Raw genomic sequence first — 23,151 nt, 5'->3', positions numbered from 1 at the left:
CGGAGGAGTTTCACGCTCTCCATCACCACGTCCCCAGCATTGTGGGCCAGGATCCTGAGAGGTTCTGGGTGCTGTGACACAGGATGGAGGCATAGCCAACCCCTCTGGACGTGTTGACACCCAGGTTAGTGAGCTCAGCTAGCAGTGGTGGGTGGCTCTGCACAGTCCCTGAGCCAGCTTGAGCCACAGAGGCCTCGTCAACATCAGGATTAACTGCTGCTGTCTGCACAAAATAAGGCAAACACACTTCACTGAGTCCTATGGAAAAAGTGTAGTGAAAGAACAAAACTGGATCTGGCCTTTGGTTTCTTGCTAAAGCTGCTCATGGTTGTGAGCACCAGCACGACCAGGACATACCAGGCAGCAGTGGGGACAGAGTGCCTGTTGCTGTGCACTGGATGTCCTGGCTGCTGGGGCTTAGTCCTGAAGCAACATCAGTGTGCAGCTAATCTGAGCCAAGTCAGAATCTAGACATGAACCACTGGCTCAAAGGTTAAGTGGAAATATTTCCAGTACATTGTGCTAAACGGCTTTGAAAACCTATTTAGCTGTTCAGGGTTCAGCCACCACCAGAACTCAGCCATTCAGCCCTGAACAGCCATGGTTACCTGGTCAGCTTCTCTCCTTTCCTTTGTCTGCCACCACTGCCAGGAGACACACAGTATCCTCTAAAAGCCCCTCTTCTGCCTGTGCCTGCTGAAAGCTGAGGGCAAAGAGGCTGTAAGGGCTAGTCAGCATCTTCTGTTCCCAGCAGACCAGCTGCAGGAGCTGAGGAATTCACTGCACTAGGGGTTAATCCTGCTTGTGCTTGGCAGCTTCACCCTCATCTGGACATACACCCACTGATTTGAGCTGGATTTAAGTGAGTGCTCCTGAGACACTGCCCTTGCAAGCCAAACTCTGGCTGAGAATAGCCCATCACCAAAACCAGGCTCTGCTGTTCTTCCCCTCAGCACCCAGCAGCAAATCCTTCCTGTAGCATTTCTCTCTTCTCCCTTGCTGCCATTTGATTGATGACCTTCATCTCCCATTTGCATTTTTCTGCCACCGCCTTCCCTCCCTCTTCATGTACATTTTTCTGCTGCTGAAACCAGGGAGAAATAATGTGAGCAGCAGGACTGGCAGAGCCACTAATGGAGTCTAATTGCCTTCTGCTAGAGGCAGACAGGCTGCGCTCAGCCGAACTGCACGTTCCCTGGCCACAGCTGATTACAGGAGCTTTTTTTCTTCCCCTCTCCTACAGGACAGTCATCAGCCTGGTCACCAGGGAGACTGGGGAGCCTCTCACCAGCAACCCACTGGAGCTGGCAGCCTGCAAGAGGCTTGTTCATTGGGCCAGAGAGAAAAATAAGCCCTTTGGGAATCTCCCCCATCCTGGGCACAGCTCTCCCAACCTTCCTGTGACTCTGCAGAGCCGCAGCATCAGCACAGGTGTAGCAAAAAGCAGTGAGGGGACTCCCACCACCTTATCACTTCTCCTGCTACAGAAAAAATAGAGCAACAAAACAGCCTCCCCACAATATGTTAGTGTTAGGGGTAAAATAAGGCAGCGGCAGCTGGCAAGTAAACGTTGATGTAACCTCACACCCCTTGTGCCAGAGAAAGCCACAATGTAGCTGTTACCCCAGCAGAATATTCCTATTAAAACCTTTTTTTTCCAGGCACCTGATGGAGAACTGGCATCACATTTGTTTTCCGGATCAAGCCCGACACCAGGACGTGTCCTCCAGCCCATCACTATCCACCTCATCATTCCAGGCTGTATCAGCACAAAGGCCACTACAGCTGGATTTTGCCTCCTCCGTGCTTGCCTGCAGACAGCTGTTTGCCCCACTGTACATATCAAACCTCCATTTCACCTAGGAAGCTAATGATGAACACCAAAAATTTCAACACAAGGGGTCCCAAGAGGGCTACTTACCCTTTCCTCAGGAGGTCAAACACTGCAAGAAAAGGAAATCAAACCATGAATGAATCGGAAGAGGGGACTGGGCTTATTCATTTTTTAGCTCCTACAAAAACACATCCATTCCCATACCTGCAACATCAATTTATTTCCACTTTATTCTCTTCCCTCACCCATGACAAGGACACCAGAAGATGCAAAACAAAAATATTCTTCTCTTCAGCAAAGACAAATATCCCCACCTCCTACCAGCAACACACAGGGAGATAGCGGGTGCTAATTTATCAACCACATTTCTGCTGTTCCTGGTGTCAGCCCTTGCTGATTTGAGCCCTGTCTTATTCAGTACCTTCAGGGAGGGTGTTTGGTGCGATATTTCTGCTAAATTGCTGATACTGAATGAGATGCTGTAAGAACATGTTGCTCCATTTCTGCTGTGTCAATCAGCAGCACAGCTACATGGCTGTCAGAGGTAAACACTCCCTGGCAGGGGCAATTGGAGAGGATTTGGTGTGAGTTGAGGTTTATAGAGCACATGAGTTTGTGTCTGATTAGGGGGTTTTGTGGCAATGTGTTTTTCTGATCCTGTCTCTGACCTGTTCCGCAAACAGAAGGATCTGCCTTTGCCTAGTAGGAGAGCTCTTTCCTTGTGAATTACTAAGGAATTTCTTGCACCTCTCAAGAAATCCGAGCAGATCACCCTCCCCAAAGCACCAGGCAGCCCTGCTTACAGCTGCGATGTCAGACCAGCTGAAGGTACAAACGCAACAAGCCAGCTTGCATTGGCTCATCTTGCTCTCCAGGCTGAAGAAGCTGCAGCTTGTGGCAGCATTTCATTACTCAACCATCTTGTGCCATTGCTGGTTACTCAATTTCTATCGGCACCCTCCATCCCCTGCTTTCTTCCCAGTGAGCACGTAGCAGAGTGCTCACAGCAGTACTTAACGCCAGCAGTAATTAGCAAAGAGCAAACTCCCCTTTCTCTAGTTTTGCTTTGTAGTGGGGGACATTTTTGGGAGAAAAAAGGTGCAGTAATCATCATCTGGGTCAGTAGCAGGAGGAAACCCACTTGCAGAAGGCTCAATCCTGAGCAGCGCTGAGCGCCCACAGCTTCCCCTCACTGCCTGCATCGCTCTGCCTAAACCACTCATGGGAGCCCAGGCAGAGCAAAGGGGAGCAAAGAGGTGATGGGGCACAGACAACATGGACACAGCCACTGCTCGCTGCCAGGGACCAGTGCAACCTCCTCAGGAGCCCAAACGGCACCAAGAGATTTCCCACTTGTCCTGCTGCTATTGCTGCCATTTCTGGGACTGTTATCTTGCTCCACAGGGAAAGCTTGGGGTTTTTTTTTTTGTTTTTTCTGCAGCTTTTTTGCCTTCCTCATGCATTTATTGTCATTCAACAAAAAAGCTTGCTACCTAATCTCTCCCCTTCTCTCCATCCCCAGGAGTTCAAGCCTTTAAACAACGGCCTCAACCGTCCTCCCCACCACACATGCATCTGCCTTGGCTGCCGCTTTGCGATGCTGCCAGAGTGCCACCGGGGCTTCAGCCGAAAGCGAAAAGTGCCATTTCAAAGGCAAATAGCTTCATTTGCTAGGCAGAGCCCCCCTTCACAAGCAGCTTCAAAAGCATCCCATAATTATTTCATGAGAAGCAGCCTTTGAGCCTGTCTCATCAGGAAATGTTATGGGGAAGCAGAGCTGTAATAAGGTCAGCCATCCCCCTCCTCTGGCCCATCTCAGAGGGCACCTCAGCACCTCCCAGGCCTGTCCCTCCAGGTGTTGCCCAAATGGGGGTTAGGCTGTGGCTGGCACTTCCAAGGTTTGGGGGAGAGGAAGACAAAATGAGTGTAAATTCCCCACCCTTTGCCTAACTGCAGAGTCAGGTACGGCCTCCCATCTGGGCACCCCACGGCAGGGTCTGGGCTCAGAGGCCAAAGGCAGGAGTGCTGCTATCTCAGGAGCTCCCAAGGGTGGTCAGTGTCTCTGCAGGGGTCACAGGGAACACCCTGAGACAAGACTGCCTTCCAGAGTCACCACCACCATCCACAGCCTAACAGAGAGAGTCTGGAGAGACCAACCTCATGCCAGGAGGACAAGAAGCCATCCTGCACCCTTCCCTTCTCTCCTGGCTCTAGGACTGGAACTGACATGTACATAGAGGAGGCCAGAGCCACTGTCACGTCTTTTGAGTGTCCCCAAGGCAAGGAGATGTGCACAGCTGTACTAAGACACAAGGCTGCCTTACCCTACTGCAAGGGGCCCTTCCATCTCAGTTGCCTTTACAGGCGTTTAACTTTTCTGAAAAAACAAGTCTGCTGAAGTTGTTACAAGTTTCCTCCTGGTATTGACTCCGAGCCCTGGTACATGTTACCTGCATCTCTAGGTCTAAGCCCAGACAGTTCTGTTAGCATATGACTCACATACCCATGTACAAGTTGTCCTCTGCAGGATCATCAAGGACCTGCAATTGATTACAGAGAGATAAGGGGAAAGGGGAAAAAAGAAAAACAGCAGGAAAACAAGAGATTTTTAATCCCATAACATTTTACTGCTCCCTGTACACTGTCCTGAGCTACAGACCACTGAGAACAACTTGGGCTAATATTTAGAGATTCCTGCAGAGCAAGGGGCTTTGAAGGACACAGATTTTCTTGTCTCCAGGAAAAATCGGGCTTCTGCCTGTATTTGAAGAACCAGCCTACCAATAAATGCACTGCTTGTTTAATCTGACCTCAGACAATATTGAAAATGGCACCGAAGCCTTGCACTTGTGCACCTTCCCAGGTTTGTCTACACACAAGTTTCACTGGTCAAAGTTTGCTGCTATTTCTGCCAGCACAGCCAGCTGCCTTCTCTTGGGCACCAGCCCAAAGCCCAGGATAAGTATGCCAGTTTGACATATGTAATTGATATGATCTTGCTTGGAATCACCAGCCTAAATATCTGAACAACTATTTTAAACCAATTTTGGCTGAAGTAGGATCAGTTGAAGAAAGATCCTTTTGTTGCAATACAAAGCAGACTTGTTTCAGTATAGCTTAGGGTGGAGAAGTAGCTCACCTCTATCAGCTTAACGATGTTGACATGGTCCAGTTTCTTTAAGATGGCTATTTCCTGATAGATTCTGTCCAGTGGTGCCATGGGTTTTGGCTGCTCTCCAGAGGATGCTTTTGACCCTCGGGGAGGAGGCCGACCTGCAATCGTGATAACATGGTGAGGAAAAAACCTCATTTTTCAGCAGCACCCGGGATGCAGGAACGAACAGCTGCTGGCCCCTCTGCAGAATACCTCCAGCTATTCTGGAAGATCTCATCACCTTGTTATCATCCCAAAGCATTGCAGTCTCCCCCTGAAACTGAGATTTCCAAGCGCCATTGAGACGATCTCCTCCCAGTTTCCCAGCCTGGTCTGTTTGCCAGGTCCCATGGCCCAGCCGCTGGAGCTGGGTGCTATTTGAGGGGGTAGAAGAGCCCCTGGGAGGAGGGGGTCTACCCTGCCTAACTTCCAGCACTTAATTAGGCTTTATAGATTGTGAATATGGAAGGGTCAGCACTTCAAAGAGACTCAGAAAATCACAGCCAGGAACCTAATTACCAAGTGTGTTGAATTTCCCTGTGGCTGTGGTGCCTGCTCTTTCACTACCCACTGCATTTTAACCAGCCCCCACCTACTTGGGCAGCTTTCAAATGAGGCCAAGTTCTGCAGTCCTTGAAGACAACGTTTCTACAGAAAGATTTGCCTGGCTGAGGACAACAGGCAGACCTCTAAATGTGTGATACTCACGTGGAAATCCATACTGCTTCAAGAGCTTCTTTTTGGAGAGGACTTTCATAGCCTGAAGGAAGGAGAAAAAGCAGTGTGAAAACTGAACAAGAGCCAATGTGCTCATTGCTGTGACCCGGGAACGTGCTGGGCATCAGGGACTGGCTCAGGTCTGTTCCTCAACCTAGAGGAGAAGTCTCCTGGTTAGTGGTGGCCACAACAGACACACACGCTGATCCAGGCTTTCCTAAAGGCACTGCTAACCATTTGTTTCATTCATCCTTTCCCACAAAAAAATAAATGGCTTTGATTTATTTTAAATTGGACAAAGAAAAAGGAGCACAGTTTCTGCATCTGGGGCAGGAGCTTGAGAGGAGTGGTGGGTTCCTCTAACTGACCTTTATGTACTTGCTGGTTTGGATGACGCTATGGCCATACTGCAAGCCCAAGCCCCTTCCAGGCTGCTCCACCTTTACTTTGCCAGAAGTTCTAGGAAGGAAAAGAGCTGGAGTGTCACAGCCATACCACTAACACCCTTTCAACCTACATCACAGACCAGGAACAGGGTGAGGACACAGCCCTTCCACCAGCTCTGCACTGTCTGGGAAAGTCTTTTGTATTCTCAGAGACTATTTTTGCCCCATAAGCCTCTTCCATGCGGCCAGAGCAACACAGAGGACCTGCAGCATGATCCAGCACCACGCCCAAGACTATGAGCAAGATACGTCACAGACATCCATCCCTGCACCATCAGGAACGGTGGAGCCAGTTCTGTGCAGAAGCATGGCGAGGGAAGCAGGTTTTTGCCAACGGCTTCCCTCCTTTCTCATACCCGACCATACGCTGCACCTTTGCAAACCCAGGCAGCTGAGGCACAGGAGGGGGGTCAGGGTAATTTCTTCTGCCATCCAATTGGCATTAGCATAATGGCAAAAGGCAATCTGAATTCAATAAACAGTCTCCGCGTCTCCATCTGCTCTGTGTGTTAATAACCTTTCTGAGGGCCACTCAAACAGCCCCGAGTGGCCCAGCAGATAAATATTTCATGAGAAATCAGTTCATGGTACAATTTGCTTAGGAAAACAGTCTATATGCCCCCAGGAGCTGGGACGGTCACCTGCTCCTTCCCCTAGAATGGGTAGTTATTCTTATTAATTAAGCATCCAAATCTGTAATTCACACTGGAGTGACCCCTGTTAAATATAATTAACCAAGGACTCCCGCAGGACACAGTCAAATACCAAGGAATTTTACATTAATACCATGGAGGCAGGCTCTGCACGCTACCTGTTTTTAACATGTACACCAGGAACAAGTCACCAAAACCATTTCGGTGAGCTCCTTCCCAAGCTGTTTTTCCTGGCAGCGATGCCACCGCATGCCCCAGGATCCCCGCCTCCCGTCAGTGCTCCTGCTGCAGCCAGGTTCACGGCTCACTGAAAGGATTGTTATTTTTGGTACTGATCCAGTGAAATCCTCTGGATTTGCACCCGTGTAATTGAGAAGAGACACTGTGTAGTTCTCAATCCTGCCTGACAGCTCCTGAGCCAACTGTTGGAAATGACAGTGTTGAGAGACAGACTCAGAAGTGCTTATCTTTTACTTAGCACAGCACTGTGTCCAATAGAGACAGCCAAATGATTCATGGTCTGCTGAAAGAGGATCCAAGATGTGCACAACCACCTCCAAAGATGGCCAGGACCAAGCCTGGAGAACTTCCCACACGACTGACTTTCATCTCTCCATCATGAAAATTTATGGGAGAAATCAAAGGAATTCATACACCTGTTTTTCTTTCAACCAGTGCCACAGCTCCGGAGGAGAAGGCTCCCCTTGTGTCAATCCCATCTTGAGTCCTCTCTGCCTTCTGGCAAGGAGCTTCATAAAAAGAAGAAACCGAAGATGCAATTTGCAGCTGAAAGCTCCCCAGCTGCATCAGTGCTTGGGGAACCCAGCCTGAGGAACTAAACTATCACCACCAGCCATGCCCGTATCAGGCCAGTCTCTCCCAGGGCAGGCTCTGGGGAGAGGCTGGCGGGAGCAGGATAGTACAGAGAGCAGCAACAGCAAAGACAAGGATTTCTCTTGGGGACAGAAACGGAGGGAACAAGAGCAACTGCTGTCAGCCAAACTCCTGGAAGGTTGCTACAAGGGGCGATGGGGAGATGAGTGGGGGTTACTGTATCGTAGGTGGGCTGACTAAACCACCTCTACTGGGACGGAAGAAGCACCAGGACACGCTTACACCAATGTCAAGGCACCGGTATCTGCTACTGCACAAGCAGGGCTGGATCAGAAGAAAGGACCTGTCCCACTGCGCTTTCAAATGCAAACAGGGGGACCAAGAGCAAACTTCTTGATGCATGGGCCAGAGCCACTTAATTATCCCAAGAGCAGAGAGGAGAGCACATGGCAGCGAAGCTTCGCTTTAATTACAGCACAAGCTGGCAGGGCAAGGCTTCCTCGCTGAATTGAAGCTGCGCATAACGGCAGCAACACAGGGATGCTTCAGCAAACCTCTCCTTCCAGGCTCACATGCATGAAAGAGCCAAAGACATTTGTACTGACAGGCAGAGCTAATTACCCAGATAATGCCTTTCTGATAAAGAACCAGCTCAGAGCCAAGCCGAGGGATTTTCCCTTTGCACTGACAAGTATTGCTTCAGCTTCCTCAGGAAAAGAGAGCACCGAGAGGAGATTTCCTCCACACATGCCCTTGCACCCATCTTCCTTCTGACTATTCACACAAGGACATGGGTCATGACATTTTCCTTTGAGAGGCAGTGTGAACTGTGTGCTTTCCTTTGATGTACACTTACTATCTAAGTTTACTGCGCTCTTCCTAGCAACCCTGCAGCTGGAAGCCACAGGGAAGCTGCTTCGTGAGGACACCTGAGTGAAAGGAGATCCCAGGTTTACGGAGGGGAGGGATGCAGGTTTCACAACAGCGAGACCTTGAGCCCACATCCTAATGATGGTAATGACAACAGCAAAATGGCTGTTTTGTGGGGGTGGGAAAGGGGATAAAATGGTTGAGCCAAGGGAACTTATCACCTGTCCCTTGTGATGCTCTCACAGCACTTAGGAGGTCATTCTATTTGCTAACAGGGAGATTTGCAAGGGCAGAAGTCCTGTGCACAGTCACCACCTACAGCTGACAGGGGAGTGGGATGTTGCTCAAAGGTCACTACTATCCACCTAAATCCTCTGCTATGAGTGACAGAGCTCTATGGTAGCACTGAGCAGCCCAGAGCACATTTCCAGCCCTTCCTCACCTATCCTGTCTGAACAACAACATCCCTCAGAGAGACAAAGTGGCTAAGAGGGAAGCACTGCCAGGAGAGAGGAGTGCCACACGCAGAGGAAAGTCTAAACCAGAAAGGCTTAGCTGCCATGCCCCTAAAATCCTGTTCCTGCATTTGTCCCCTTTTGTTGCAGACACCACTTGTCATGTTGGCAGCAGCATCACATCGGCAGGCTGCGCCCCATCCACGCCGCGACGCCCGGGGCTGGCAGGACGGCAGCCGGGATGCCTTCCCAGAGCAGCTGTGCTCACCCGCCTCCAGCTGCCTCCCTGAGACTCCTGCTCTTACCCCCGGTGACCCCACTGTTGAACAGCACAGGGTGTTTAAGTAAACCAGAGATCATTTCCCTGGTCCTCACCACACTGGAGCGCAGCTGACAGCAGTTCAGTAGCTGTTAGTTGAGTAAGAGGGTGAGAAACATGGGAGCTGTTCCTTCCCTTCCCCCCTGGGTGACAACCAAAGTGGATTTTCCACAGGCTAGAAAGTTCAAAGCTTGCTGCCAGCCACCTTTCCCTCAGCAGCAGCACTTTGTTCAGCCATCTCTTTTCAAAAACTTAGAAGGAATTTCTCCTCATCATTGAAAACTGGTAGAAAACGGCCCTCCATGCAAAGGTTGTTAGGTACAGAGGCAGAGAGCACAATCACACAAATCTTGTTTCTTAGGAAACCAGATTAAAAAAGAAAAGAAAAAAAAAAAAGAGAAACCCACTGACAACCTACAATGCTATTGCTTTTGTCCAGAAGTAGCACAACAAATGTCCATCATGACCACTTTTCTTTGCAAGATAATTTAGAGATTGAAAATAGGAAGCAGACATGACCCGAGGCATCACAGAATCAAATTCCATCAGCACAATGACTCCAAACTAGATCTCCGCCTGGACACATTTGCCTTTGCTTTTTATTTGCTGCTTTTTCACAGAGTTTGGCTTCTTTTTTCTTTCCACCCCTGTCAAAGCATCTCCTGCAAGCTGAGACACTGAAACCTTTCCAGCTGTAAAGGGTTCCTTGGCAGAGCCCCACGAATGCCACTGTAGCAGCTTCACATGTCCCAGCAGCAGCAGGGACCGAGCGAGCCAGCTCTGCATCCTGACAGGGTCTCCTTGGAGGGGGCACTGGGTCACACACTTGGTGCTGGCAGTTCCATTTCTCTGGGCTAATACATTCCCTGCATCCACTGATACAAGTCAGCACACTTTCACAGCCCTCCACAGCACTGCGGTTGTTCACAGCAACAAAGGATAAAGCTCTTGGAAGCACTCGCTCATCTTTAGTAGAAGGTAAAAAAAACCCACAAAGTAAATACAACCCATCTACATTTTTCCCAAATGTAGTGATCAGCTTTTTTTCTTGAGAGGTTTTTCCTAAATCTAGGCCAGATCTAAAAGTCATTAAAGCAATAGAATTTTTTCCTTTTGCTTTGACAGGAGCTGGATGCAGTTCCTGGTACCTATAAACCCTGCATTTATGAAGAAAGCTAGCACAGGGCCCCATGCCTCATCAAGAATCAGGAGTCACACTCGGAATCATACTCCAGAATAAAAATTTTTAGCTTTCTTTAAAGTTTTGCTCCTTTTAATTGCAGCACACTAACTTAAAGAAAACAAAGCAGGCAGCAACACTGGGGCCTCATGCTAAAACACTGCACACGTGGTTATTAGGGGCTGCTCACTAAGGGCCAACCAAGGGCCGATTTCCTACAATTATCTGTTATTGCTTTTTACTGCTGAGACAAAAACAACCCTCCAGAGCTAAATTAGAGGAAAACTAAACAGACAGAAAAGGCCCTCCCCAGCTATCAGAATTGCAATTGCTTCTACTAACTGCTGGTAACAGGCAGCTGCATTGGGTATCCCCTGGGTGGTCAGGGTGCATTGCTGCAACACAGCCTTGGACAGGAATGATAAGCAGAGCAGCATGGAATTTATCTTGGCGCTGGGAGAGCACCTGGTCAGACACACCGGGCGGTGTGGGGAGCTAAGCAACCATTAGCCAGTTAACACAATTTGCTGCTTTTTCTCTACAGCTTTAAAAGGTCTGCCAGCTCCTGGGCTGTTTTAGCATCTTGGAAAAGTGGAGGTCTCTCCATCACGGCTTGCCTCCCTGGAAAACACAAGCAGAGGCACCTGGAAGAATTAGGGGCCACAGCCTGTCTGCTTGTGACTGCAGCTGGGAAAGGGGGAAAACTCCCACTGCCCCAGCCGAAAGGGCAGCAAGTGCATGAAACACAGACCTCCATATCCCAGCCTGTCAGCAGCAGTGCAGCCACCTGCCCTTTCCTCTCCCATATGCTGACATTCACTGCAATAAAATGCAGGTAGACACTGCTGATGCTCTCGCTCTGGTCCCATCTCTCCATCTGCTATAGCACTCCACACACCTCCCAGGATCAGCTCCACAGCCCCAGGGTTGCTCCTGAGATCTAGTTCAGACCCTGCCTCAACCCCCACAACACGAGGATCGGGGTGAGCCAAAGAGCGTGTCCCTGCAACTCTGGGCTCTGTGCACTCTGCACCTCTTCACGTAGCAAAGCTGAAACAGAAGTGTCCAGGCATGGGAGCCACTCTTGGGCTGCAGTAGCTTTAAAGTGTTTGCTGAGATTAAAAAAAGAATGAAGATTAAGTGGGGATTAACCAACACACACCAGGCTAACCTGGACACAGGCTTTCACTTTTGGCTTTGATTTGACCAGCTAAATCCACATCCACGGCCTTCACCTACATCCAAACCATGGACAAGAAGGCAGCAGGCAACACCAACCTAGACCCAGCTCTCTCCTGCTGACCTGTGACAACTGCCCTGCCCGCCCTGCGCAACCTGCAGCACAGCAGCGGGATTCCCAGAATGAAAGGGCAGCCCCAAAATGTAAGTTTTCAAAGAAAAATTACAATTTTCAAAGTAGAAATATTTTCAGCTGGAAATAAATGTGATGTGATGTGTTCCCTCTCTGTGTTGCTGGTCCTGGCACTGGCTACGCTGGCGGGACAGACGGATCAGGGGAGCCACGGCTGGCACCATCGCTCTGCAGAACACAACCGCCCTGCTGCAGGGTACAGGAGGGAGGACTTGGAGGGCAGCGGAGAAAAGAGGCCGTCAGAAACAGCAACCGCTCCAGTGCGGTGGGTGAGTCAGCTTGGAAAGCACAGGGGATGGAAAGAATTGTGGTTCCTTTGCCTGGCCAGCTCCAGGGCACCTTATCCAGATTTTTGTCTCATCTCTTCCATCCTTCATTTCAAGACATTTCTCCTGAAATTTCATGCCCGCTGGAAGTGCAGAAGGACTAATGAATACTAACAGGCACACAAGTCCCATCCGGTCCCTCCAACCCAGTATGTCACTTGTAAATTCAAGAGTCAGGGAGGAAAATCTAGCTGAGGAGCAGCAGGGAATGAGCACACTTTGTATCTCCAGGGCATATTCTTATTCCCCTTTGTGCCAAGAGCGACAGCTCTGTGCACTGGGACAGGGAGCAGCACACGGGTCTGCCTGGGTGCTCCGATGGGCCCATTTTCACCCACGTGAGGACACTCCACAGCAGCAGCACCAGCAGGACCCCTCTCACGGTGCGGAGCAGCAGCTGAAGCACCAGGCCAGACCAGCGGGGTTGTGTCGAGGGCAGCGGGGTTCAACAGCGCTGCAGCCCCCCAGCTCTGCTCAGCAGGTACCTGCCCTGGGATCCACCAGAACCTGCTGAAAGCTGTTTCCACAAGCTTTCAGACAGCCACACACAGCAAGGCAGTTTTCCTTTTGCCAGCTGTCCAGCTCCTGCTCTCAAGCCTGAACAAAGAGGGCCAGCCCAGGGACAGGAGCACATCTGCAGACAGGTTTCGCAGGAATCCCAGCTGGGATGGTTAGGATTCACCTGCCTCTGAAAGGGGAGGGACAGAGAAACAGCCTTCAGCATAAGCAGCCTTTCTGAACCTGAAATCCTCCAACTCTGGCTTCAGCTTAGCAAAGGATTTAAAAGCCAAGGCTTGCCTTCTGTCCTGCACCCTACACCTCAGACCGGACAGTGAGGTGCTGTTTGGCGTACGGGGAGGCATCCTGCAGCGGGGTGAGCCAGGGGAGCCAGGCACTGCCCAGCTGGGCCATGCTATTCAGCATCTTTCTGATCCTTGTTTCCTTACAAAACATGCTTGCTCATTCCAAGCTGATCTTCCAATGCACAGCAGGTGCTGAATACCACCACCCACACACCTCTAATTTCAGGTGACCTGCTTCATAGCTAGAAAATGTCAAGACAAATCAGTGATACACTTCTGCAGCCTGCCTCCAAGATCCCTGCCTGTTATATAAGGCAGCCCACCCGGTTTCCCTCCCATTCGGCACCGCACGCAAGCAGGCATGAAGGCAGCAGCTCCATGCCCAGTGGGGAGGTTCAATTCCTTGCATGTTACCCAAATCAGAAATGCATATGTTAAAAGCAGCAAGGCAGGGGGAACCTAGCTCTCAGGGGGGCAAAGGGGAATGAGGAGCAGCAGTGGCAGCAAGGAGCGGAGGAGAGAGACACTTACGTAATACTTGTCATCATTCTCGTTGTAGGCCAGTTTCACAACACCATAGGAACCCTAAAAATAAACACAAATTGCACAGTCAGTTCAACAGCTTTACCTTGTCTCCTTGCTGCTCAAGGCTGGTAGACTGTGGCCTTACACAGGGGGAAAAAAAAAAAAGCCTTCAAGGCCCCAGGGCCATGCCTGCCCCTGAGCAAAGTCAGCAGGTACATTTTGGCAGCTCTGCTGAAGCCACGGGGCATGTGAGGATTAGCAATGTCTGGAGGAGTTGAGTGTTAGCCCATCACCTCCTGCTCTGAGCCAAAGCCACTGTGTTTGTCTTAACTCAAACATGGGTGGGGAACAGAGAGAATAATTTTCAAGCAGATCTTTTTTGTGCAAGCTTGTGAAGACCATTTTCAGCACAAAACCTCTCCATCTCTTGACAGCAAGTGGACTTCAGTGAGGACCACCTGCCTGTTTTCCACTAACTGCACGTTAGCCAGGCAGATGCAAACCTTGATTGCTGCTGTATCCACAACTCCAGTGACAGCCTGAAGCCAAACTCCATTCAAATCACTGTTTTTTCACAGTTCTGTGTCAACACTATACATTTTATGCAAGCGAGACATGACACCACGGCTAGGTATCATCCCTGACAGATGCCTGTTGAATAAATGAGATGAACACTAACAGCCTTCAGAACATTTCTCCTAACTTCACTGAGAGCTGGAATGAAGGTCCTGGTTTCAGAGGAGACTGACAAGCCATCTGGCTGATCCAGAAGCACAGCAGGTCTCACAGACCCTCCACCAACCTCAGGGTGTCTATCTGCTCACTGTGACCTGCAGGGAAAGAGGAGGCAGGGGCAAATCCACCAGAGAGAAGGCCTCACACTCTCCTTAAAGCATATTTAAGCCAAAGACAAAAGCCGTAAGTGGGTCTGAAGCTGTGTGCGAGTTTCAGATGACATGTGCTGCACCACCAGCAGTGGTATTCCCAGCCTTACACCCTGACTGCTAGCAGCCAAGCACACAGCCCCTTGTGAAGACAGTAAGGGTGCCTCCTCCCACCGCCTGGGGCCTCTCACTTTGGAGAGAAGTTTCGGCTAACAAAACTTTTGTTGAAGGTCTCTGCTCAGGGTGCAGTCCCTTCTGACTGCCATGTTCCAACTGCAAAGGTAAGTACAGCTTCCAGACAGCACTGTCGCTCGTGGACCCATCTGCAATGGTGGCAGACGTCCAAATGTGCAGGTGTCTGAATGTCTCACAGTCCAGACCTCTAAATAACTTCGGAGGAATCTCTTCTGAATCATTCTGAAGCTTTTAAACGTGGATTAGAATTAAACTAGCATTTCATTCATAGACATAAAAACTTAAATTAGTCCTGATGGGGACCAAACATCTGCCCTGATCTTGTTTTTGTTTTCTTTCCTTGTATTAATGCATCAAAGGCTCTTAGTGTTACATTTGGCAAGCAAACACCCTGGAAGGGAGCCAGCTTAACCACCTTCAGAGGGAAGGAAAATAAATTTAGATATCAGAGGAAGTAGTTCCACTTTGACCTTGAAAAAACTTGCTCAAACTAATAAGGCAAAAACCAAACAAAAAACCCCAAACCAAACACAAGTTGCAAGGAGTCTTGGCCAGTGAGGTCCCATGGGCTGGCACAGTCTTTCCCATATGTGTGTGTGCATGCAGGCTGCTTGTGACAAACACGAGCTCCAGTAACGTACCTTGCCTATTTCGCTCTGCAGCTTGTACTGGTTTAATTGCACACAGTCCTGCAGATCAAAAGGAGAACATAATTAGAGTATTGGTAAAAGGAAATAACTGAATTTGAATCAGTATCAAGTAGAGGCTGAGCGCTGAATAATGAAAGACTAAATCTTATTTATACTGGTATATGTTACACTATGAGCACTGCGGGGTTTTTTGACAGCCCAAGACAAAGCAATTATGGGCTGAATTCTGACTCTGGCTGTGCTGGTGTAACACCAGAGGCTCCTCCACTCCATTCCCCGGCATCACTCAGGTTCAGACGGGTGAGCCTCCAGCCTCTTTACATTAACCATCCACATCGGCCTGTGCTCAATACCAAGCAGAAGAACACCTGTCCCCAGCTCCACAGGGCTCTCACAGCCTGGCAGCTCCCAGTACCCAGGCAGCACCCACACCAGCCCCGGAGTCACAGCATCATCCCGTCCCCTTCCCCACCTCAGCCTGGCAAAGACAGGGATCCTCCACGGGCCATGCATGAAGGCTGCAGCTGCACCCAGAGGAACCCTCCCCTGGATGGTGGCTGCTCTTTGAGGAGAACACACAGAGCCAAGCTCCTTTGCTATGCAACACAAACAATAATGAATTGCCTTAAGCTGATACAGTATTTGCTAAAATAAATCACCCCTAAGCAGGTCTGATCTCTGTTTGCAAGCTATCCAGCACTGAAACCCCAAGGGGTGGGAAGGGGGTGGATGCAGACCCCCAGCAAGCTGTGACAAGGGTGTAATGACAGACCAGGAGCAGTGCAGGGGGTGATGGCGACCCCAGGCATCGACTGCTGGAAAGCAAGGTGGAACAGAAGAGCCATGCAGTCATCTGATGTTAAATCCACCCTTCCTTTAGTACTGTACCACCTAAAGGAAAACACTTCCACGGCTTCATTTCACTTGGAGCTGACCCCTCCACCCTCATACTAATTACAAGAAGAAAACCCCAGGCGCCACAGAAGCCCGGGGGGCTCAAGGCCCCGAGCGTAGGGTGAGCAGTGTGCACTGCCCACACCGAGCTGTCGGGGAGCACCCAGGGGACCTGCCTGGCCACCATGACAGGGTCCGCAGGAGGAGAGCACACACCTTGCTGCAGTGCAAAGCTCCTGGCAGAGTCCCAGTGCTCTTGTGGGGATCTCTACAGTGCAGGCACCAGGGAGAGTGGGCTGTGGTGGCTTTTGCCTCAGTCCTAACTTAACTCACAGCACTTAACTGCATTGCAGGGGTAGGGAGAGCCCCAAACACGGTGTGGTGAGGGAAGGGGAGAGTTTCCAACCACAGCACGTGGTGTGGGCTGAGCCTTAGATGGGACACTCTTCCCCAGACAGCATTTATGAATACAGTATTTCTCCCTGAGATTGCCAAGCACTAAAGCAGTTTGAAAATTCACATCCAGCCTCTGCACCAGGCACTTCTTTGGGAACAACACTGATATAAAATATGTAGACAGGTAGATTAGCCTGCCCATAAACCTCAAAATAGCCCTGCAACCTACAGAAGCAGCGCCAGGACAGCAAAGCAGTGCCAGATGCTTTCAGTCTGTTTGTGAGAACAGGGCGTGCTACAGCCCCGGCCTGTGCAGCATCCCCACTGAAAGTAACACTCCTCTGCCTCTCAGGATGCATTAGAGCACGGATGTGGTAGATGATAATTTTGACTTTTCCCCATCACCAACCAGAAAAAGCTCCTAACACAAGCAATCGTCACAGTGAAGGAGAATAAAGCAATGGGGAACTGATGACTTTTTAAGCTTGCAAGCAGTGGCTTGTCAGGAATACAAGGAATGATTTAAATCTTGATATCGTTTCCAGCGAAGGAAGTTTTTTTCCACCGCCCTGACAGGGAAGAAGAGCCAACTGTGAGTAATAGGGCCATAGAAGTGTATTAATTCTGCTGCTAGCAAAGCACATATCTTTCCAAAGGCAAAGATCAATCCATCAGACCTAGGAGCAAGAAGAGAGGAGAGAGTATGACCCAGCAAAAGCCAAGATGTAAAGCACAAGGCCACTGAAGTATATGGAAAAGAAAAACCCCACTGAGCTTTGTAGAAAAGACTCCCCTCCCTAAAGGAGGGGGCAGCACACAGGAACCCAGGTTACAGACACGTGGAGGACAAATTCCCCTGCAAATGCTGCATCAGCAGATTCACTTCCCAGCGTGAGGCTGTGCTTTGCATCGCGGTGATTTTCACAAATTAAGCAAGAACAGTTTTCTGTTGATGTCTCCTGCCCTGGGTTTCCCCATGCTCAGCCTGCCTTGCCCTGTGCAAAGCTGCAGAGATAGGGAAAGGCTCACCAGAGTGGCTGATTCAGGCAGAAGAAGCAATCACCCATCTGAAAAAGCCCCCAACCACCTCAGTATCTCCTGCTCTTCAAACCACCAAGCTTGCAACGACCAAGTCCTGTTATCAGCCCTCCTCCCCCAGTAGGGATTAGTTGCACGAGTAAATACAGCCTTTTATGTGTAGCCATAGACTCGTTGGTCTGCGCTCAGTACCTTGTTTCAAGACAAGGTGGCCTCTCTAAAGCACCAAGTTTGCTGCTGCTTCTTGCCACCATGGTGTTTTTCCTTCCCTCCTGAAGGAGCAGAGTCCTTTGTGCGGGATGTAGTCCATCCAGCTGGGCAAACCCCCTTACACAGCATTCAGTGCAACTGAGGAGGGACTATGCCTTGTCCCAGTGTCTGAGGCACCAATTCCTTTGGCTCAGACCATCATCTTCCCACCACCCCTCTCACCTCTGGCTAGAAATTACCACTCTTATCCCACACCTGAAGCATCTCTCTGCCCTTTCACTGCTGTCAAATGGAGCTTGTGAGCAGTGCCAGGACACCTGCCTCTGGGGGATGGTTTTTTGAAAGGGATGGGTAAATACTGGGATGGGAACACCCAGAGAGGGTCCGAGGGAAAGGCAATGACAGGGTCTGCAGCACAGCCTCCCAGAGTTTACACTATTGCCACATCCCTACCTGATCCACACCTCCATCGCTCTCCACGCAGATAATTACCAGTGAAAAGCACTATCATCTTGGCTTCTGCAGTGCTTTGAGCACTTGAGCTGAACACAGCAAAAATCAAACGAGATTATAGCTGCTTTCTACCTTTTTTTTACCTTGTAGAAAGACCATAATTCACAGCTCTAGCAACTCCTGCCATGTGTTGCTGCAGACTGGCAGGATTATTATGTTATTCGGTTCTCCTGCAGGAAGTGGGATAATTGCACTATTCCTTTATCGGAGCAAAACACCTATCTCTGGGCCAAGTGTTTCTTAAAGATAACATTGTACAATCCCCTTGATTTCATCATGCCAATGCATTTGCACCTGCTGATAAATATGAACAGAGCAAGAACCTTAATGAGATCCTTTAATGAAAGCCTGTCAGCAAATTAGACTGCTGTGTCCATCCAAGTGTGCAATAATTGTTATGCCTTAAAAAACAAGATGCCCCATTAGTTAACATGTCCAAGGTATTATTCAAGGTGTGTGTGTGTGGGGGGGAATCAATGCCACAGAAAACAAAAATTTATCAAAAATCATAAAGCACAGTGAAGTCCAGGCCCAATTCCACAAAATCCACTGTTGTCACCGCTGGGTGACAGAAACTCTGAGAAACTGAGAATTGAGCCTTTGCTGTCCAGGGGGAACACAGGGATGGGAAGGAAGAGCCAGAGCTGCTTTCCAAAGTAAGATATTTCTGAAAACAATCAGACTGCCTACATACGTATACAACTGAGAATTTTGTCCCCCAGAAGAAGCCAAATTTACCAATCTGATAAGAATTACAAGTCTCAGCCATTCAGAGATACACTTTAAAGAGAAGCATAGAAGAGAAAATTTGGAATTAAGTGCCAGTAATGAAGACAACACTGGTTCAAACTCATCTTGTCTGGAAGGGGAAGTGAAAGCAGTTCTAAAACCAGACAAAATAAAAATGAAAGCCAGAAAAGCAACGAATGCAAATCAGAAAGTTGATCAGGGACACAGAAGGACACAGAAGCAGCCCAGACCTCATGGAGCTAAGAAAAATAAACAGATTTTTAAACAAGTCCTAAACCAAGTGCAAAACTGGAAGCCCAGCACCACAACTGGCTGCTGGCAGGAGCACTGGCCACTGCTGAGCAGAAAGTGCAACACCAAGGCTCAGCACTGCTGTCTGGGCTCACCCACCCGAGACCCTGAAGCTGGATGCAGGAGCTTGGGCACCCAACGGGTCCCCGGGCAGTGATACTGGGGGCTGGGACCAGTGGGACAAAGCAGCCCCTTTCCAGCCCCTCTGCAGCTTTCTCCTTCTCTCAAACCTTACCTTTAAACAAGTTGGAAATGTAACTTTAAATAAAAGGTTAATCAATCCAAGGAAAAGAAATTAGCAATGCCTGTGGGGGATTCTTCTTTGAAGAAATGTTTTTCAAACATCTTTGATCTTTTCAAGAGAGCTCTTGTTTGAGCACCACAGTAAGACCTCCAGAAGAAATGAGTTTGGGGGACTCAAGGGGCTGGAAGGAGAAGCTCCCCAGCCCACACTGCACAGGAGCTTGGTCCCTGCTGCTGCCCTGGTCCCACCTGGGTCTATCTTTGCGCACAGCAAGGAAACCATGACCTTGTGAAGAAAACCAGGCAGCTCCCAGAGACTGGAGGAGCATGAGGCCCCTATCAGTCCAGCACCAAAGCACTACCTCTCACTCCTCTTGACACCAGTTGCTTCAAACCAGTTGGCCACACAAGCAGCAGGCCTATGATAAAGATGTGGAAAGACAAAGAAAGAAAGAACAAAGAAGCAATTTGTTTTTCATGCCTCTGGGATAAGCTATTGGACATCAAGAGTAGGAAAACTCCCTTTGTCAGCTCATCCTCCTCCTTGAATGTTCAGGCCAGCAGCAGCACTGAGGAGGGAGAACACACTGGCCTGACTCATCCCCTCCACTACTACTAAAGCACACACAGCCCCAGCCCCCCGCCACGACATGCGGGGCTGCCCAGGCAGTGGGGAGCTGGAACACGCCCCCTGCTGATCCCAGAGGGTGGGGAGACCACATGGACACCGGGACTAGGAGAACTGGGATGCCAGGGAGTGGGTGGATGCGGGGAGAGTAAGGGAACATGTAAAAGAGAAGGACAATTCAGCCAGAAGAGACTGGAGAAGAGAAAGCATAAAGCAATTAACTGTGCTGGCAAGTCAGGGGAGAAAGCCTGGACAAAGACATCCTTTATTCTTTTTCTAGTCACTTTCCAAGTAAGACTTTTCTTGACTATCTAAAATGTTGGTTTGGGATGGCAGAATTTTAAAAAAAACATTTTCAAATGCCACTTTCCAACAAGCAGCACCTCTACCCATGTCCAGACTTGTCAACAGCAGCTCCAGGATACCAGCAGCTGCCAAATCTTTGTCCCAGGGCAATTAACTAATTGGTGGCTGTGCTCAGCTGATTGGGAACTGCCCCTGTGCAAGACAACAAGCCCTGGCTCTGCTGCAGCCCTGCCAGCCCAGGAGCCACCATCTTCCTAACTAACACACCCCAGAAGCCCCGCTCAGAAGGCAGGCGTTCACGGTATCAGTCCTGGGGACGGGATGGCCTGATTCACTGCCTGCCTGCAGCACTGGCTGAATCCTCCCGCAGCATCACAGGCTCAGCTTCAGCTCTTGGCCCTCTGATCCATGAATATAAGTCTTCCTCCCAACTTGTGAACAAGTATTAAACAACCAGCATTAAAAAGCTCAGCAGCGTCTCGCTAACTGAACACATGGTTATTCCATAATTCAGCAAAGAACAACAGAAAATTCACCTCTGCCCTATCTCCATCTTCGGTCTCCCCACAGCACATCTCTCCATTATTTCTCCAGATCAGTCAAGGATACAGAACTGCTGACAGCAAGGCAGTGAGCTGACACTCCTGCTATCACTGGAGAGGCAAAGCAGATTCAATCCTAGATGGCTATCAACATAACACAGGAAATTTTGATATGCAGCTGTGCCATCCATCTCTGCTCCTGACGGATGGTGCCTGCACGTGTGCCACTGATAAAGCCCAAATGCTCATGAACTTCATCTTCATTTTTGCACAGACTGTAACTCAGGCAGCAGCCACAAGCCGGAGTGATGAATGTCCTGCCACCTGAAAGGCACCGACTGATGATGCCGGATACTCAATGCAAGGAAAAAAGAGCAACTCTGAAATGGCTTTAAGCAGGTGAGAGATATGGACTTGAGTACAAATGTGCAGTTTGCCTAGAACAAGATGTGTCATTTGCAGAGAGACCAGGGGCAATGTTGCGACCCATGAGCTGGATCCTGTGAGTGACCGTCCAGCCTCCCTGCTGAGGGTCTGCATCAACAGAAAACTCAACAGCACCTTCTGCTAGGTACACCATGATTGCATTCCTCATCATGGGGTTATTTTATCCCACACAGGGCCAAAAGCCTCAACACAGAGTCCCTCATAACTCTTAGAAGCCCTGCCCCTGCTTCCTGACTCTGCTCAGTCTTCCCCTGCCCACACGTAAGCTCTGCTGATTGCTTACAGCAAACATACTGAGCAAACACATGTAACAACAGAAGATCTGCTCTCTGTTTCACTTCTGAGTTCCCCGCTGTGTCTTGGTTAGATGCATAGCTCAGATTTGGACTGTCAGTGCCTCTCACAGCCATGAACACAAGGACCCTGCAACAACCACTTAGCAGCAAGTGGTAGGTCATACGCAGGACGCTGGAGCTCGGCTGCGCACAGGCTGCACGTTCACCTTGCTGCCACACACCTAACGTTTATTTCCCATTACTTGGTGGCCACCCTCAAACTTTATCCTATAAACAAACATGCATCTTCCTAGTCCTTTTGCTGTTCCTTACAGGATACAGATACTGTCCCTGTAAGCTGGGAGGACAAAGCACAGCTCCCGAGAGCACTGCTGTGAGGGCCAGCACCCACCTCTGAACAGCTCTTGCCTGGGCTCCCTTCCCCCTCCTACCGCAGCGATTCCCCATTAATATGAATGATGGTTTCCAACGAGCACGGCTTTGTTAAGCATCTGGGCTGCAACAGAGCAAGGCTCTAAATAGTTATATCAAAGTGACCACTAAAAATGCAGTACTGCGTAAAGAATTGCTGCGGGAGCAGGGAAATGAAGGGCTCCACAACTGCATTTCAAACTAAGCACTGCCTACCCCAAGGCAGTAACTACTGCTCCCCAGGATGCAGATGCTGTGGAGAGGACGGAGTAATTTGAATTTGCTTACAGATGGGAATGTGCTAGTCACACTCAACTGCAGTTACTTTGAAACAGATTTCAGACAAGCCTCACTCCTGGCACAGTCAAAGTACTGCAGGATGGGAGAGCTGGCACACAAGTCACGTCCGCTTCCAAGAACTGGCTCCTCTCCCTCCCCGGCTCCCTTATTAAAGCATACGGCTGCCGTCAAAGCTGCAGCCTCTGCAGTGCACCTTCTGCAGATATCTTCTTATCGGCCGGGGATGCCACAGCCCATCTCACAGCTAATGTGACTTGCAAAACTTCCCAGAGGACAACGGCTGATTTGCTCATGCACAGCACCCGTCCTCTCAGATATGCAAGGCGAAAACACCCACTTTTCAGGAGGGAAACACTAAGCCACACAGACATTAAGCTCCAGGTCACCTGGACCCACACTGGCAAAAGTCTAAACTCCAGTGATTTCGGTCCCTTATGACACAGGGTGGGACGACAGTGGGATTTAGGCATCGCAGCTGGGAGCACCACAGTGCCCAAGAGCAACGTATTGTCACAGTGGCACTGGCAGAGCCATGCTCAGCAACGTGTTCCCCATCGACTGGGTGAGGAAGAGTCAGATGGGCGCGGCTCCTGAGTCCCCAGCTGCCGCCTCTGGTCCGCTTCAGTGCCCAGGCACAGCCACAGAGGTCAATTCACTAGGTGAGCATCT

General features: G+C 49.7%; 1 protein-coding gene across 4 annotated transcripts in view; it reads right to left on the bottom strand.

Annotated features, from left to right (window-relative positions):
* CAMKK1 (calcium/calmodulin dependent protein kinase kinase 1) overlaps positions 1–23,151 on the bottom strand; it is a 108,422-nt gene that overhangs the window by 41,579 nt on the left and 43,692 nt on the right. For all 4 annotated transcript variants that reach the window (XM_074844806.1, XM_074844805.1, XM_074844808.1 and 1 more), the window contains exons 3-8: positions 15,209–15,256; positions 13,495–13,548; positions 5,697–5,748; positions 4,974–5,107; positions 4,338–4,374; positions 1,922–1,943 (exon numbers count right to left, since the gene is read on the bottom strand). In XM_074844806.1, coding sequence (XP_074700907.1) covers positions 1,922–1,943; positions 4,338–4,374; positions 4,974–5,107; positions 5,697–5,748; positions 13,495–13,548; positions 15,209–15,256 — 347 coding nt within the window. The remainder of the gene's footprint in view (positions 1–1,921; positions 1,944–4,337; positions 4,375–4,973; positions 5,108–5,696; positions 5,749–13,494; positions 13,549–15,208; positions 15,257–23,151) is intronic.

The sequence above is a fragment of the Strix aluco genome, chromosome 19, assembly GCF_031877795.1.
Source record: "Strix aluco isolate bStrAlu1 chromosome 19, bStrAlu1.hap1, whole genome shotgun sequence".
NCBI classification, from domain to species: domain Eukaryota; kingdom Metazoa; phylum Chordata; class Aves; order Strigiformes; family Strigidae; genus Strix; species Strix aluco.
Note: the sequence above shows the minus strand (reverse complement) of the source record. Positions and strands in the feature narration are given on the sequence as shown.